This window comes from Megachile rotundata, chromosome 9, assembly GCF_050947335.1.
Source record: "Megachile rotundata isolate GNS110a chromosome 9, iyMegRotu1, whole genome shotgun sequence".
NCBI lineage: Eukaryota > Metazoa > Arthropoda > Insecta > Hymenoptera > Megachilidae > Megachile > Megachile rotundata.
This window is the reverse complement of record NC_134991.1, coordinates 17,220,449-17,237,851: the sequence shown is the minus strand read 5'-3', so window position 1 is coordinate 17,237,851 and position 17,403 is coordinate 17,220,449. Positions and strand designations below refer to the sequence as shown.

Sequence of the window (17,403 nt, the reverse complement as noted above, 5' to 3'; positions counted from 1 at the left end):
TTTAAATAGAAGGATACAGCGTGCAACTTATTGTTTGTTTTTTAAAGAAGATTGCAGTTATTGTGTTACGGACTTTCTACATGCCCGACTCCAGCCATTCCATCCTCAACCTAAAGATTTGCAAGCGGAAGCAACTAAGGTCAAACATTATATAGAAAAGAATTTTCACGGTAGATTTCCACGTAGGGAGTAAGGGCAGGCTCGCGTTCACCTCGAAATTTACGATAATCGCATCTCGGATGCAAGCTGCATGGAAGCTGTAATACGAATGAACGCTTTAACAGCAATTACGCGTACGTTTGATCCGTGGAAGACGGACAGACGGAGTAGCTTCGTAGCACCGTGTCCGTAGCGATTCGAGTCTCTGAACGCCGTTTAATGACCGTAAATTTCCACCTTTCGTCCTCGTGGACGGGAATCTCTCTCTTTCTCGTCGGTTACACGCGTCGAGAATGTCACGTACAAAGGCGCCGATCCAAGATAACGTGCCGGAAAGAGTAGCCGTGCAGGATGCGCTGCCGTTGAGAAGCAGACATGGAAGTGTGAACATTTTAATGTACCACCGGTCGACGAGAATCGAATCCGTTCACCTGTTGCTCTTTTTCGAACTTACAGAAAACAGAACAGTTTCGTTGTTCTTTACTATTTCTTAACTCAACTGCTGCCGTGTGGAGCCTGCCTTTTGTGACATTTGGCGACGATGGTTATCGGAAGTTGCCTTTGATCTCGGTTGCGAGTAACAAGAAAACGAAGGGTAAAGGTTGAAAGCATGTTCCATATTTAGGTTCACTCTTTCGATTCCTTGGACGAGATATCTTTACAACGCCCCGATAGAAATTTTCTTGTACATACACAATTTCGTTGCCTTTACAGAATACTGGTTTCTGCAAGTTTCGCAGCAACGAATAGGTCTGCCGTGCATAAGTTTCTGCTATTATGTAACGAAATACGGAAAGGGTTGAAAGAGCTACGATCGCGAAGCTGCGACGATAAGTCGCGTAGGTGGATCGGTTCTTTGTTGCAGCAGGAAATAATTAGCCCCGACCACCGGATATCATTGTTGGTAGGCGGTGGCGTCGAGCAACAGGACGCTCCGGTGTGACTTCCAATCGACTTTTACGTCGCCGTTCGAACCTTTTGCTATGCCTTGCGTGGCCCTTTCGATCGCTCGCACACAAAACACGTAGCCGACGTACAAGGCATTGTTTTGGTCCAACGCGTTTTGGTCGTTTACGTACGACGAGCACGTACAATACCGTTCATAAGTATATTATGGATGTTTGGTGAAATAACGGTGTAAATTACTTAATGAATTCTATTACAACGCTATGAGGTGGTACGTGTGGCGACTTTAACGCGTATCCATCTAACACGACGCGTGGTCGATTTCGATCTCGTTCGGTTTACGTATTTCCTCCCAAACGAGAGAAAAATTTCAAAAGGAAACAAAGAGACTTACGAATACAATGCACGGGTCGTACACGATCGTTCGGATGAGATATATATAAGTGATATAGAATTACAGATGCGATTACGGTTGCTCAAAGCTTTTATCGTATATCGATCGTTCCCTTACCGGGTCTTTGTTTGCATAGCTTTGAAAATAAAACCAGCCACGTTACGGGACGCGCCATACACCATCATGATCGTACACCGTGGAACGCTCGATACGCGCCGAGACTTCGAAGCCAATTATTTTTCGCGGAACAAGCGTATACATATTTCGTGCTTTAACGTTCGCCCCTTTCTATTCTATACCACGTACTCGATAAAGCGAACGGGGGAGGGGAGAGAGAGAAAAAAAAGGAATTCAGCAATTTCGATCCGATATTTCCCAGAATCAAATATCCGGCTACGCAGTGCTCGTAAATAGTCGATATAATAGCATCGATGGAACGGCGGAAGTGAACTGCTCCAATACATATTGATGCTAAAGGGGAAAAGAGAAACGAGGGGTTATTTCGAGGAAGACGGAGATACAACATTTGAGTATAACAAATCCACCATAGTAAGTTCGATATCTCGCGGTACACTACCATCTAAATGGGTACACCATGGTCTTACGATGATTTCACGAAGGCACAGTAATCATTCGAAATTACTTCCGACGTGGATCGAGCGGAAATTTCAATCGTCCCGATTCGAAGGACTCGAAGAAACAATTTCAAGGTTCTAACAATTTTCGACGTTAAACCGAACTGTAAAGGTCTCGCACTAACTACTGAATACAGAGTGCTGCTCGTAAACTCTCGCATGTCCTTCCACGCATAAAAATACGAAGCGTGGAGTCGAGGATCGGGAGGAGGGCCACGGACCGGTTCTTAATAATTAACATATGCAACGTTAATTTTACGGAATTATAATTTCACGTCACCCGGTGGCAGAACCGACGGGCGAATACAGCATCGTGCTGCAGGACGAGGAAGAAGAGAAGGACGTTGCGTGCAACGAACGAAGCCAAGAGAAGGTCAGGATGCGTGTATGTCCTGTCTTCTCGGCTACCTGGCTTCTCTCTGCTCGCGACGGCCAAAGGAAGAGAGGAGAGCTCGGAGGAAAAGAGAGGAGGGAAAACGGGCAGGAAAATTGATCTTATTTTTGCGTTTTGCCAGCAACGCGAGTTAAGGGAGCAAGTCGGAGAGGCTCGTTAGAATTTTTCTTGCCCGAGATTGAGATAATTTCTCGTCGTTGGCTTTATTACGATACCCGAACGATTCTAACTGCCAGCCATTAACCACTTAATAATCGTTCTACCCGCGCAACCTATTCACGTTTCGATTCTGGCTACCCTGTCGCTTGGACGTAATCAGTAGCACAATTAAATCGTTCTCGAATTACTCGAGCAACAGGCTCGACAAACTGGACTTCGTTTTGTTCGGTATCGGGTTAAAGATGGGATAGTCTTGATTATAATTACTCTTTGGAGGAACGGAATACAAATAAGCAATTTCAGCTTTTATACGGCACGTATTTATGATACTCGAGTTCTTAATACGTGAAATACATAAATACGCAAGTTACTTTCATATTTTTATAACACAGCGACCATCCCAGAATCTACTACGACCCTTCTCTGTCGTCAAACTGCATCTTGAACTTTCAGTTTCGAACTCGATTTGACACCTAACAATCTAACGGAGCTGTTATAATTATAACATGTTACATAGGAGAACGAAATAAAACGAGGTAAGGTAAATTGCCCTATCCGATTTTTATTGGTCATTGAAACCGCCCGCGAGACGAAGATAATGTTTGATCAACATTCTGCTAATGAAAGATTTAATCGCAATAAGAAACATCGGCTTGTTCGTGTCTGCTTTCGCTCAATCTGCATGAGACTAGGATCGCGACGTAGACAGGTGCAAATAGGGAAAACGGTGTTCGCGTGTGGCGAACAAGAAGCGATCGGGAAATCGAGCGAACCGGAGCTAACGAGAAAGTGGAAGAGGGTATAAAGTTAGTACAGGCTGTCTGCGGGCGGTATACCTACGTGAAGATGGCTCATCCACGTTCAACGTGTCTTGTTAACTGCACGCACGACTGGGCAATACGTGGCTCTCGCGTACACGTGAAACCTAATATACCGGGAACGAGTTCGTTGAATGGACCAATAAACGAGTACGTAGGACCAGGGTGGAATTTAGGAAAAGAAAAGCTCGAAAATGGTGAAAGAACGAGTCGAAAAGCTTGAAAGTTGCGGTACGGTTGGCACTCGATATCTTACTCGAGAACTGTCGGTGCTGCAAACTTCTAAAATCGCAAAAAGTTCCGAAATTGCAGAGTCTACAAATAAACTAAAGCACCGTAATCTTTCGGAGTTTGATAGCAAACGAATCGTAATCTCGAGTCAGAATTGAACTTGTCTCTCAACGCCGCTCCACGGCCTAACAATAATTACATGGAAGCAATTTCCACTCAATTATACGGAAGCAAAACAGGAATTCTTCGTCGGTGTTTGCTTACTACTCCAACGACTTTTCATCTTCAATTTTAACGAAGCTATCGCATACTTGAATGCGAAGCAGGCTCGAATTTCATCGTATTCGATTACACAACTTCGCAATTATCCAAGCTCTTTGGTAGCGCACATTCCCTCGCGTTAATTAATCCAAATGTAGGTTTCGATATTGAGTTCGCGAGTCTCGTAACGATAGCATCCAACGGATGAAAGGGAATGTAGGTTAACGAAGCGAAGGACACGTTTGAGATAGCGGAGCCGAGTGAACGCGATTTACACCTGGTCCATAGGGTTCTCCTCGCGCGAGAAAGTCGATGTCACGAGTTTCGTTATTCGTCGCACGTATCACTCTCGCATCCTCCCACGCTTCTATTAATATCACCACGAGGAGCCACGTATTTATAGGCATGTCACATTACACGTGCTCTGGCTGAAGAAAAAGAAACACAATATGTAAAAGAGTTTGCCTCTCGACGTTGAGCAATTAAAATTTCGTTGATGTAACGACTCCTCGATTCCTTCTAGCTGAACGTCAAAAGAATCGAGGTTCCTCGGTTACACGTGCTTGTTGCAAGTGACGAGATCACGTCGTGATATACAACGTGTTCAACGAAAAATATCGTGGTTTTTTCAGGAGATAGATTTTATACCCAAAACTGTTTTTTCGACGTATAAAAATTGATCTTCGTTTAATCATCGCTTTCATTTTTATCCATTTACAACGGATGAAAAACGTTGTTATACTCCACATTGTTTACTGATGTCTATTACCATCAACGCGTTAGATACCACGATAAAAGAGTACATGGTACTGTGTTTATGGATGATCGCAGTTAATCAATCGACACGACACGTGCGATCCTTAAAATATTTCCAGAAAAAAATGATCGAACGTCGGGGCCTAACGTAGAATAATGAAGGTACGAGAGGAACGCTTAAAATTCATCGACCGACAGTGATTCTTTTCAATTTTCCAAATATGCGAGTAATATGCACAGGTACAGTGGTTTTATGTTGAAAGAATGTTCGACGATAACATGGTTTCCGGTAAAAGCAATTAAATTCGGGCTGGTCACATGGTTACGGTACCGAATAATTTCATTCGTACACCATTGCTGCAGCAATCGAATTTTGTTGCAACGTACAAAGGAACTGTATGCGTTGTCGATGGTGATTTCGTAGAAACGAAGAATAACAAATTTTTGGGTATTGGAAAAAATTCGTTAGAACATACTATGGTATTACGTGGTTTGACGCAAATACTGTCCCTTTTACGTACACTTTATTAATTTAATAGCGTAAGAAATAGGATGAGGAAGCGAAGTGAAAGCATTCTTCGATCGCTAATGCAGAACCCACGTTTCGTTGATTGTTATCGATCTATGTCATTTCCTTTTTACGACACCGTTCGAGCGTGGGCTCCATAATGAGAAGATGCAGCAAGAAAGATTCGTGTCACGTTTCTAGTAACACTGAACTTAATTGCACGTGAATAGGAAGATACAGACGTAATTAAGATGCCCATTTAGTTACGACGCCGGTACCGATCTTTTGACAACTTCGTTAAAATCGAAAGAAACAATTTCAATAAAATTGTAACAATGCAATTGCGCTATTGTTTATCTCGTCGTTTCTCTACCTCCGTTTGAGAATAACTGAACTAAGGAGGTTAGGGGTTAATTGAGTCTCGTTAAGAACGGATCGACCGTGCGATCGATACGTCGATTCTTAGAAAACGATAACAAGGAGTCGCAATAAAATCGATAATACGGTTTCGTCGGTAAGGAATTTATTGCATGCGGTTAATCATCGCCCTCCTAGAGCGGATAGTTTAACTCTAGTTCGACGATCCGTCTCCCGGATAGCGATTTATTAATATCAACAGCTATCGAATTAAGATTCCTCCATGCCAGGAGCAGTCATGCATAGATCATCCGATTAGACTCGACAATGAGACCATTACACAAAGGGCTAAGAAGACCGAGCGCGCTTATATTTCGTTCCTTATCGACATCCAACTCGTGGCTGATTAGCGCCGTGTAAAAATGAACTTATCCATCGATACCGATCAACGAAAAAGTTCACGACTTCGATGTACACGAGTATTTGGTAACTAAACACAGGGCGTTAGGAATGATATCAGAGTTCGTTTAAACGTAACACATTCTCTAGATGTTGTTTGCTCCGAGACAAAGACGTTCCATCTTATCAGTTCGGCTGTTCGCACCGAAAATCCACAAGTTTTGTTTAGGTTTGGATTTAATTCGAGTAACGGAGATTTCAGAAGATCAACACACCTATATTGTCAATGTTTCATGGTTCTCGAGTTCTCCGCGTAATCGAGTTCGTCGAAATTGTGCACCGTCCGCGAAACCGTTGCAAACTCATCACTTAATTCTTTCGTAGCACAAGCTACGATAATTAACCGGATCAATTTTGGAGCTCCTCCATTTACTAAACGACTCGGCTTACAAAGACTGTCAAGCTCGTTCCGAGAGACCTTGAGGAGGCAACTTCTACTTATGCGCGAGTTCATTGTGATTTCCATCTGTTTAAATTTGCTCTGGCACGTTCCTCGCTGACGAACGTACACGCGTAACCGACGAAATTCTAAAAGCCAAAGGCGAAAAAGCTTTTCTGTATCACGGAGGTGTGTAGTCAAGGCTGAATGAATTGAAACGAGTTTCACGTTTCGGTATCGTGCCGACTGTCAAAGGTGTTTCGTGACCCGATTCTGCGGTTATTAACGCGTTAACTATTACAAAATAAGGACCGTTCAAACAGAAGCATTGTTTCGCGCGTGCTGTATCGCGCGTTTCCAACCATGTTTCTCCTCAATAGAGACGTACATTCTTAAACTTCGTATCTGTATCCTTCACCTATTTTCTTTCGATGTTAATTTGCATAACTTATCGACGACACGTCGAGCCGACGATAATTAATTTGACCGCCAGGCACATTACTGCCTTGATTTTGCTTCTGAAAATCTTGGAAGCGAACGGGGCCGTTAGGAGGCTAGAGAGACTTTGCCGCGCTTAACTTTGCAGTTACACTCCCGAGCATTGTATAGTCGCGGGCAAAAAGTAGAAGAAGAGGAGGAACATCGTAAGTGCGTAACATAAATGCACGCGCGAACAGGAATGTTCACAGCTTCTGGTGAACGGTTGCATTTGTATGCTTCGATCGAGGTGCTCCGGTATCGTTAGAGCGGCCATTCGAGACTCACGCCCCCATTGTCCGAGGGCGACTTCTTGCATCCTCTGCCTCGGTTAACGCCGAAGATCCTTCGCAGCTTACCGAGACAATGCCGTACGTGTATCGTGCATCATATTTCACGGTTATTCCTTTTTTGTGTCCGGCGCGTACGTATCGCCCTGGTCCCCCTGCTGGCGACGAAAATCCCCGGTCTTGGACCACCGAGGTTAAAATGATTTCGCCGGGCCTCCCGCGACGCTGACCAACGAGATATTCTTATCCGTTTTTTGCCCGCAGAAACGTTCCGATACGTCCGACCAATTCCCTCCAGGATTCGAAAGTTATTTCACGAGAGAGACTTAATTGTTATCGCGATGAAAGCGGCGAAATTGAAAGCCTCCTTTAATAAACGCCTAATCGAAATATGTTGTTGAGCCGAAGTGCGTTCAAACTTCCTATGTTACCGATATGATAACGATATCGATTACAATGCCGACACCAAACTATTACGAACGGAAGAGTGAAACATAAATTTAAAATTCCGTAGCGGCAACGCACGGTGCTCTGCACGGTATTGTACGATAGAATATTGAAAAGAATCCGAAGGTAAAAGTTGTCGCGAAGCAACGTTACAACATTTTCGCGAATCAGTCGTGCTTGTCCCGATGAATCCGGGTATTTACACCCCAACCTTCTGGCTGGTGTTCAGTGACCCTAACTCGTCTCGCGATGAAATATCTCCGAGAGAGCCGAGCGTTAATCGGGCGCAGTCATTGTCTCGCGGGGATCATTATCGGATCGTTGCACCGGCTAGAATTAATTTTGCCCGGCGAAGCAACGGGGATTCGTGAAATCCCGGGGAAATATCGCTATCGAATAAATTATTACGCTCCCGCGAGAACACGAGACCCGACGAAAACGGTGCAAACGCCGACCATGGAAATGCGAACCAGACCGTGTTTCGCACGCTTCTACGCAACGAGCAGCTTCTCCCGTTCTTTCTCTACTTTTTCTTTGCAAACATATCGAGCTTATAGCGAGCCTCGTATCTTCGACCCGTTACGACTTTACTATCGTGCCAGTCGGTGGTACATCACATGCCGCCGATAAACAATGTCGGTCTTGTTTTCATTGGCCTAAGAATGGTAAAAACCGTTCGACAAGAAACGCGAACGAATGTCTTGGTGAGCTAGTTAACAGCTAGAATATCCTCCACGAGAGGACGAGAACAACCGACGACAGGCGTGACAAGCGTGAAGTCAAACAGTCTCAATGGCTTCCACGAATAACACATCGCACAACGTCACTTTTTACCACCGTAAACCCAGATTAATAAAAATGCCCAAAGATACGCGTCAGTAACTAAAGAAAAATTTGACAATCGAAACAATAGGAACGATTTCATTATGGTAATACGGAAGCGACGAAATATACGGCGCTATTGAAACGACTCTGCGTCTATGACTCCTACTCGTTGCTTGATTGTCCCCTTATTACGACAATCACTCCGTAAACAAACATGTATCGTACTTCATTAAACGCGATTATCGTGAATTACAGCCGGGAGTACTTTGTTATTTATCGACGACAACGCAGGCTAGACTGTGCGTCTCGGTATGCGGAACGCCCAAGATCGAGAGAGAACGATTCTGTTCTCGCACGCGAGCTAAGCGATCAAGCATCGCACTTGCTGGAACTTTACGCTTATCCGCTCGAGAACAATCGTGTAGAGCCGCAACGGCAAACACGTGTTCCTTGCCATTCTTTTTAGCGCCAAGAAGACCGCGAGATCGCCGTAAAATCGTTCGACCGTTCTCTGATTCCAGCTTTGATCCTTCTTGTTTCTCCTTTTCTTCTCGACCGTCCACTAGATTCTCGTTCGTTGCGAGAATTATCGTCGCCTCTGATGCGGCTAAAGCGATACTAATTCTCCTCGTATGTCTTTACACTCGCCAAACAATAATTGTAGATGCGACAGAATTTATCTTCCGATGAAATACTCTTTCTTTCGCCTTTCGTGTCTCGCGAACACCGATTACTGGAACATTCACGAGTCTCGCGGTGTTGATACATTCTTCGATGTAAGGCGCGTGGCAAATTTTACACCTAGTAAATTCTATTCGTGGCGATCTAACGCGTGGTAAATTTAATGGGTATCAATTTAACGCATGGCGGATTCTGCGCGTGATAAATTCTACGCATGGAAAATACTGCGTGCGGGGATCTAACGAAGAGTTCTACGCGTGACGAATTCTACGCGTGGCAATGTAACGCATAAGAAATTCTGCACGTGTTGAATTCTGCGTGTAAAAAATTCTATGCAATACGTAGAGGAACGCATGGTGTTAAAACGCGTTGCAATTCGCGCGAATGTAACAGTAAACTTTAATAATACTCCAGAAACTTGATAATAATTTCGCAAGAATTTAATACTAATTATAAACTTTATATTGTTAGCGTATCTTTAGGCGCGTTCGTTTTACTGGTGCAACTCCAGTGACTGCGGGCGGTCTTCTTCCCTCTGCCCCTCCTTATTTTCCTCTGTTTCTTCGTCCGCTGTTCAGGAACGTAATGATTAATTAAGCTTTCCAGGAAAACGCAACAAGTGAAACGTTATTAGTGCTTAGTGGCACAGTTTACTCGATTCAGCTTCGTTGCTTCCCGCTCTTATTCCGTGACTCCTCTTTTCGATCCCCTTTGCATCCCTGTTTCGCGATCGGACATGCATCTTCGGTGCAGTTTTAATAATTACCGTGGCAAAACGGAGCGGCGCCTTGCACGCTGCGGCTATATAGGCGCGTTCACGCGATTCGCAGCGTGTAAATCGAGAACTCTTAGAATCTATGGAGGCGATTATCCGAAGCAGAAGCTGGATGATCGAGAACATATGGTTGGCTATTCGTTTCGCTTGAAATTGCTTTGAAAGCGTTGCACCCTGACCGAGAGAGATAAAGAGGGAAGGGCAAAGATTATAGCTGATTTTCATCGCTATGTGGAACAGTGTTTAATTTTGTCTACAGATTAATAGTATGAAATTCTTGGTAACCTCGGGAGCCTTGATCGCGTTTCCATATATTAATGTTGGAAGCTAATCGAACAACCAACAAAATTCTCACGAATATAACCAATGAAATTCCATATGCTTTATTCGAACGACTACGAGCAGTACCACTTCGGGAGAATCTATGTTAAATTAATACCTCGTTCGGAGAGAATAAATCACCGAGCGGATTCTATTAATCGTAACTTTAATTCGGCCTAGAGGCTCGATTCGATCGAGCTACGATGAACACGAGCTATTCGTATCGATCACGTTAATCTTCGTAATAATTTACGGACGCGAAACTGTTGAATACATTAACGAGTTCGACGATTCGGGAAAAAGAGCGAGGTTGTAAATGTTTAAACATCCTCGTAACACGCGATGTTGGTTATTGAAGATTATCGCATTCTTGAAATGTCTAACCCGATGGAACCAGCTGAAAGATAGATATTTGCCGCGATAAGAAGATAATTGGCTCGGGTTCAACGGTCGACGACGGCTCGTGAAAACCGCTGTTATAGATTGACAACGACGATAACAAATTGCATTCCATTACGCCAGATTAATTAAGGCATCTTTGCAATCTCTGTTTCAGATCGATTCTAGCTTTGACAATGCTGACCGCGGCCAGTGTCTCCTGTACCCACGTGCCAGACAAGTATCCCATCGAAGTAAGTCACTATCATCATCGATTAATCTCTGAATCATTGACTGTTTCACCTTCGGATTAGTTCCAATCCTTCATCCTACTGTTGTGACTAATCAACGTATCAGATATTGGATTTACCAATGTACCAAACAGTCTTTCTTACATGTTATTTACAAATATTTATATCGTTAAGATAATACATAGGAAAGATATAGATTTATAATATGCGTATCACACTTACAGCGTCAGCTTCTGATTGCTAATTCCGCGAAGAAAAGTTTTAAGTTAGAGTATCTTAATTTGCGTTCGGTAATAATGGTATTACAGATTTTATTGGCAATCACTCGCAGGGAAACGTGCGGGCAAAGAATCTAACTAATTTTCATCGCTGATATCCAAGCGAGTATCGTCTTTCCACGGGAATGTGTTCATTAAACGAGATAGCTCGTCCAAGTCTGATTTTGAGAGTAATTTGATCCATAACTCCTATACCGGTTAACTTACATCCATAATAACGTTATCGTAGCTATCTCGTCCATTAAGATATTTTATCCACGATGTACGGCCGCCCCGTGCATATTAATTTAATCCACTTACAGGAATTAATAAGCAATTACGTAGACGTTATTCTGGGTGGCACGACCAAGATAATTAATTGACACTGAAGGAGCTTCCTAAATTACATCCGAGCCAACTGCATCCCCAAGGCCAAGCCGACGATCAACGCGAAATGAAAACACTGTGTACGCAATCGCGTTTCTTGCAACTGCGTTTAAATGGACCGTTTGTTTCCGAAAATATTGCAACATCGTGCCTAACCACGAACGTTTACTTCCATCGAAAAGAGAGGAAAAAGAACGAAGACGTTGGGTGTTCTCGGGTTCACGTCCTCGCGTGAGATTCTCTTTGCATGTATCAGCAAATTTCATGCGATGCAAACGAACCGAACGTTCTCTAATTTAAGCTTTCGATTCATCAATTTATATTTACTGTTACTCCCGCAATTACTCGGTTTTACGCGAAAACCTCTTTATTATCGAGTTGCAATTTGTAACTAGTTTATTTAACCGGTACAGAACCTCAAGAATTTCACGGCAACCTGTTGAACTGCAGTTAACCAGGATAACGGGGTTTATCGTCGATTAAACTTACGTTCTTTAAACGATCGTTCCAGTTAATTGTAATTATTGGTCGACGGGTCAATTCCAATCCTTCTCTTAATAAGCACCATAGCTTTCTAGTAACCTACACATATTCTCGTCTCGTCGATTTTCTAACCTCGACGTTTTTCGAAATTATTTTCTTTCGATACGTCTTGTAATTCCGAGAAAACGACCGAATTCTTGAAAACCGATATGATTTAAAATTCCATTCTCACAGTGTTCGCGTAATGCGAACATTTTGTCCGTCGCAAAGATGTTCGTTACGCCGGTAAGAATCCCTTTGAAAGGCTTTCGGGACAATGAGATTAAGATCGTTCATCGTGGAGGGAATCTTGAAATGTGCCTTCATTATTCAGTCGGTTGCGCGGGTCTGACGACAGAGGGTCGTATCCCCTTAATAAACCATTAGATCACTGTGTAACTTCTGTTCCGCGTACTAAGTCTATATAACTTTCAATAATGAATTATTTATTCCAATCATCCGAACACTCCAAGTGTTTCACTTTTGCATCTATAGGAACAGAAACAAATGGCAACTAGGAATACGGAGATCTAAATTCTAATGCCGAAATAAATTATTCTCGGAAATCGTATCGTATTCAGTTTCACGAATTTCAGATTGATTTATATCTAAGCCGTTGGTCGTAATCAGACGCTCATCATTAACGATGTATCGCTCTGCGAGCGCGGTGTATAATAATTTGAGTAATCCGAATCGTACGTTCGTGTATTATCAATTGATTCGTCTGAAGTATTTAGCATCAAAGGAAATGGATTAGGATAAACCGACTGGTAAGTGGTATCAAATGACGCATCGATGATTTCTGTCAAAGACTCATTATGGTAAGGATTATTATTCACTGTCACGCATTAGGAATTCGAGCTGTCTGCAAGCGACATAATTAATTTTATTAGGAGCTACTTCGATCGGTTGGGTTAATCAATCAAAGGCTGGTGAATGAAATTATCTTGCTCCGCGATGATCAAACGACTCGCTATTTCTGTTGTGATTCACTCGTGTTAATTGCTACGGATACGCTGCTGTTTCTTCGATAATCAACGCATTCATAATTAGTATATCGGTATAGTTTTCTTCCAAAAATTGATCGCCATCGACAAAATATGTTTCAGGTGTATCATATGCTGAGGGAGAAAACACAGTTCGGTCTTAGCCGAGATAATCGCATAAGAGGAAGCTGGGGTCCGTGGAGTTCCTGGAGCGAGTGTTCCAGGACCTGCGGGACTGGTATTCAGTCTCAGTCACGCGAGTGTGTACCTTACCAGTAAGTAAAACACGAGCTCCAGTCATTTTCAAATATTGAATTTAGAATACTTTGACGGTCAGGTTAAAACATCGGTCAACAATTCGATAGATCATTTTTACCCCTTACCTATCCTAATATGTGCCGTTCGGTATCGTTCCGTCTTTTCAGTTTTCCTAAATAGCGTGTAGATAAGATAACTAAAATACATCTTCGCATAGTAAATTGAAACACGAGTCAATTACAGCGAACCACGAATCGATCGAAAAGACACGGAATTCATTATCGATTCCGGGAATAATGACACGTTTCGTGGTACCGTTAACGTATCACGGGAAGCCCGGGTCGTGATCAGTCAGCTCCGCGATTTCACCAAGCGGATCGAGGAATATCTACGCGTGAAGAAATCTAATGGACAGAATTTCGTACACAAATTCACGGTTGCATCTGTTTCCGCGAGATCTTGGCTCGATCGTAAGCTCTGACGCGTTCGTAAGAGAGAAGAACGGTAAGTATCGAGCAAATTGCGGATCGGTAGCAGAGGAAGATTACACGCTGGCACGCCGGCAACTCGCGCGGACGCTTCTCACCGACCACGAGAGACCCATTATCGTAGCTGACATTTACACCTTTGTAACGCTACCTGCGCGATTACTTTGCTCCTCGCACGATTTATCGGAGGTAAAATAGATCGGGACACGTTGGGTACCGTTATCCGTATTTTGGATGCTCGATAAATTGTATGTTTCGCGCGTTACGTGCTGCGATTAACGGCAATGATTATGAATCTTATTTTGAAAGGGTTTCGAACCTTAAAATCTTTTAATCTTAAAAATGTATATTTTTACTGCTTTGCAAAGATGAGATGATATGAACTTTAAGTACATTTTATGTAATATTGCACCATGGTATCATAAGCACGTAGGGTTCGTTCTCGGTATTCGACTGGTGTCAATAATTGTTGCAGCTGTTCGATAAATTCTTACATAACTGGTTCTTCGAAGCAACGACAGTAGTAAGAGTCCTAATGTCCGCGACAGGCTGATCGATTCGCGTGACGAACTACTTGACGATACGCGTTTATAACGTTCACTGACACGATTATAATGCGCTTTTTCAGAGTGGTAGCCGATCTGCTAACTGGTATGAAAATCGTCGAGGAAAGATCGAAATCTGTCAACGGCTAACGGGCACGAATAATGCGAACGATTTGTTCCAGGAGACTGTTAAGGAAACGAAGCATTATCAAGGAGAACGGAACGAGCAACCCGCGGCCCATTTGCATCGGCACATACAAGAGATACCACACGTGCAACACGCAGGTAAATCAACGCCAGCCAATGTTTACGCCTTTGTATCGAGTGATAAATTAGCGTTTGTATTTCAATCGCGACGAACAATGAATTATTGCGATCCGCGTTAAAGATGATCGCTATAATTCAAATTTATAGATACCGCGAAATGAACGAGACAATCGATCAGGACATGCGAGGAACTTTGCTATTTCACGAAACTCTTTGTAATCTAACGATGTACTAAATTAATAATGCAGAAACATAAGATTACACTCGCTTATTGATTCCATAGACGTTTCATATTCATTTTTCTCTTCGAATCGTCCGCACTTTCGCACACTTTGTTTGCTACGTGAAAGCATGTCGGGGAATGCACGATATCGGTCAAAGTCGGTGTCAGTGACTTAGAGTCGATGAAACATTGGCCGGTGATTTGAATCGTAAAGAAGGAGCATGAGTTTACACGCTGGACGCGAGCAGGTGCATTTATCATACGGTTGTACGTAGACGTGCAACTAGTGATGGGCATTCTGTGCCATCTTGTAAACTCTTATACAATTTAGTTACTATAGCCTTACGACCGCTTCTATATTTCAAGTCGAGTATCCTTGAAGTCGTTGTAAACTTTCGAATGCTCGATAATTTTAACACTTTGACAGTCATTATTACTCACGAGTATAATATTTAATATTTCATACTGTTCCTCCACAATGTTTCGAAAACATCTTTCCAAACACTTTAAGAAACTTTCGTAAAGTTATCCGAGGTTAAATATTTGATATTTTTCTACACACTCGTACGTTCGGGACGAATGCTAACCCATCGCTATACAAGCTGACGCATACTATAGATCGCCGGAGGGGTTTCTTTTCGAGGGTACGTCACGAATACGCGAACAAATCATCATAGTGGCCAATTAAGGATGCGCACGATGGCAATTTATATGGCCGGTTCGCCAGTACGAGGTGTCGTTTAAAATTCATAAGAATAATCACCACCTGCAGAGCCAAAGACTCGCTGGTAATGAACGGCTTTGCCCTCTGTCCAAGTTCAAGCTGGCGGTAATTAGACCTTCATAAACGTAAAGACATCGTGATCATCCTGTCGTCTTATTTCCTCGAGCGAAATCGATACTTCCGTATCGGTTTCTTAATGTATCGAATCAACCACTCTTTCAAGCTTTATTCAGGTAACACCTGGTTCGAGCAATTAGAGTCGATTGAAAATATGTACTATTAGGCAATAATAGATTCGAAGTATAATACAGATTGAATTATGAATGAAACATTAGTCACCGAGGGTCGAGGGTCAAATAACGCAGATAAAAAAGCGAATTCGAACACAAACTCATTCAATTAAATGTGGAACGTGGTTCGTTCATTCTTTTGTTTATAAGAAATTCAATTTAAAAAATTTCATAATTCAAGGAATTAATATGGTTGTATCTTTATAAAGACTCGACGGTTGCTAATTTCAACGTTGAAACGTACGATTGCAATTAAAAAAAATTCACCCGTAAAACAGTTTTTTCCCTCGAGGCAACACGACTCGGCTAAATTTCGCTCGGAAACGGAGGTTTACAAACACGAGAGACTATTCACGGTTTTACTGGCCCGTAATTAATCTTCCACCCGGAAATTACCGGAGTAACGCTTCTCCTCGTACGCGTAGGTATTCGCGTTTCGCCGTGTTCTTTCCACTACGTGTGCGCGTTCTTTTCTGAGATCGCCGAAATTCACCACAAAAAGGTGGAATTCCGTGGTAATTTAACCTTTTATAATTCAAATGCTTTGCATTCGCGGGAGAACATTGTGAAATTCGACATTATTAACGCAAACTATGCGGCGAAATTTATTTTCGTAAAACATTTTGTTCCAAACAAATAAAGTGCACGATCTAGACACAATATTCGCGAGTTCATAATCCTTCGAAAAATGTGTCTTAAACCGTCTTAAGATCCAGGAAATCTGAAGTGGCAATCAGAGTTTGTACGGTAACAGTTCCCTTAACGATCGATGCTTAATTACCAGGACTTTAATTAAGCCATTGTTCCGAAACAGAAATGTCCAAACTTCTCGGAGGACTTGCGGGCGGAACAATGTGCCAAATACAACGGAAGAAACTACAAGGGCGAGAGCTACGATTGGGTCCCGTTTTTGGACGGTAAGCTAAAGCTGTTTGAAGTTACATCTTGCTATTCTATCGTCAACTAAGAGTTAAATCGTGACGTTGTAATTACCTCGGCACGTGGCAAAGGCGTTTGTTCAACCTTTGCCTTTGTCTCGCGCTACCGCGAGTGACCGTAGCCACACGAGAAATTGGATTTAACCGATCGAAAGATGTTCCCGAACCCACATAAAACTCACCACAATTCTTAGACTTACTCCTGATTTCGATATCCTAGCATCTCTTTTTCCAAGTTTCTTCCCAGACGGTTTATGTACCTCTTTGCTAATTTATTGCCACTCTTAACAAATTCTTTGAAAAGTAGTGGTTAAACTGTACGATTAACGTTGCACTTCCTAAAAAGTCATTGTACGTATCTTAACCGCAATTACCGTTGGCCAGCACCAAACTCTTGCGCGCTCAATTGCCGTGCCGTCGGCGAGCGTTTTTACGCAACGCTTGAACCGGCAGTAATGGATGGCACACCCTGCGACGCGCCAAATCTTCGTGGGCATAATACAGGAATTTCTATGGAACGTACAGAACGTTGGCTCTGTGTCGCCGGACAATGCAAGGTACCATGAATAACTAAGTCGTTACAACGTACAACACAACGGAAATTAATTGCGATTCTCTCTCGATACGATCGATCACATCGATCACATCACGCAACAC

At 42.8% G+C, this 17,403-nt stretch overlaps 1 protein-coding gene across 1 annotated transcript in view; it reads left to right on the top strand.

Annotated features, from left to right (window-relative positions):
- LOC100875467 (thrombospondin type-1 domain-containing protein 4) overlaps positions 1 to 17,403 on the top strand; it is a 37,862-nt gene that overhangs the window by 14,044 nt on the left and 6,415 nt on the right. Inside the window, exons 3-7 of the mRNA XM_003707833.3 lie at positions 10,789 to 10,864; positions 13,137 to 13,288; positions 14,487 to 14,589; positions 16,623 to 16,725; positions 17,131 to 17,303. Of these exons, the coding sequence (XP_003707881.1) occupies positions 10,789 to 10,864; positions 13,137 to 13,288; positions 14,487 to 14,589; positions 16,623 to 16,725; positions 17,131 to 17,303 (607 nt within the window). The remainder of the gene's footprint in view (positions 1 to 10,788; positions 10,865 to 13,136; positions 13,289 to 14,486; positions 14,590 to 16,622; positions 16,726 to 17,130; positions 17,304 to 17,403) is intronic.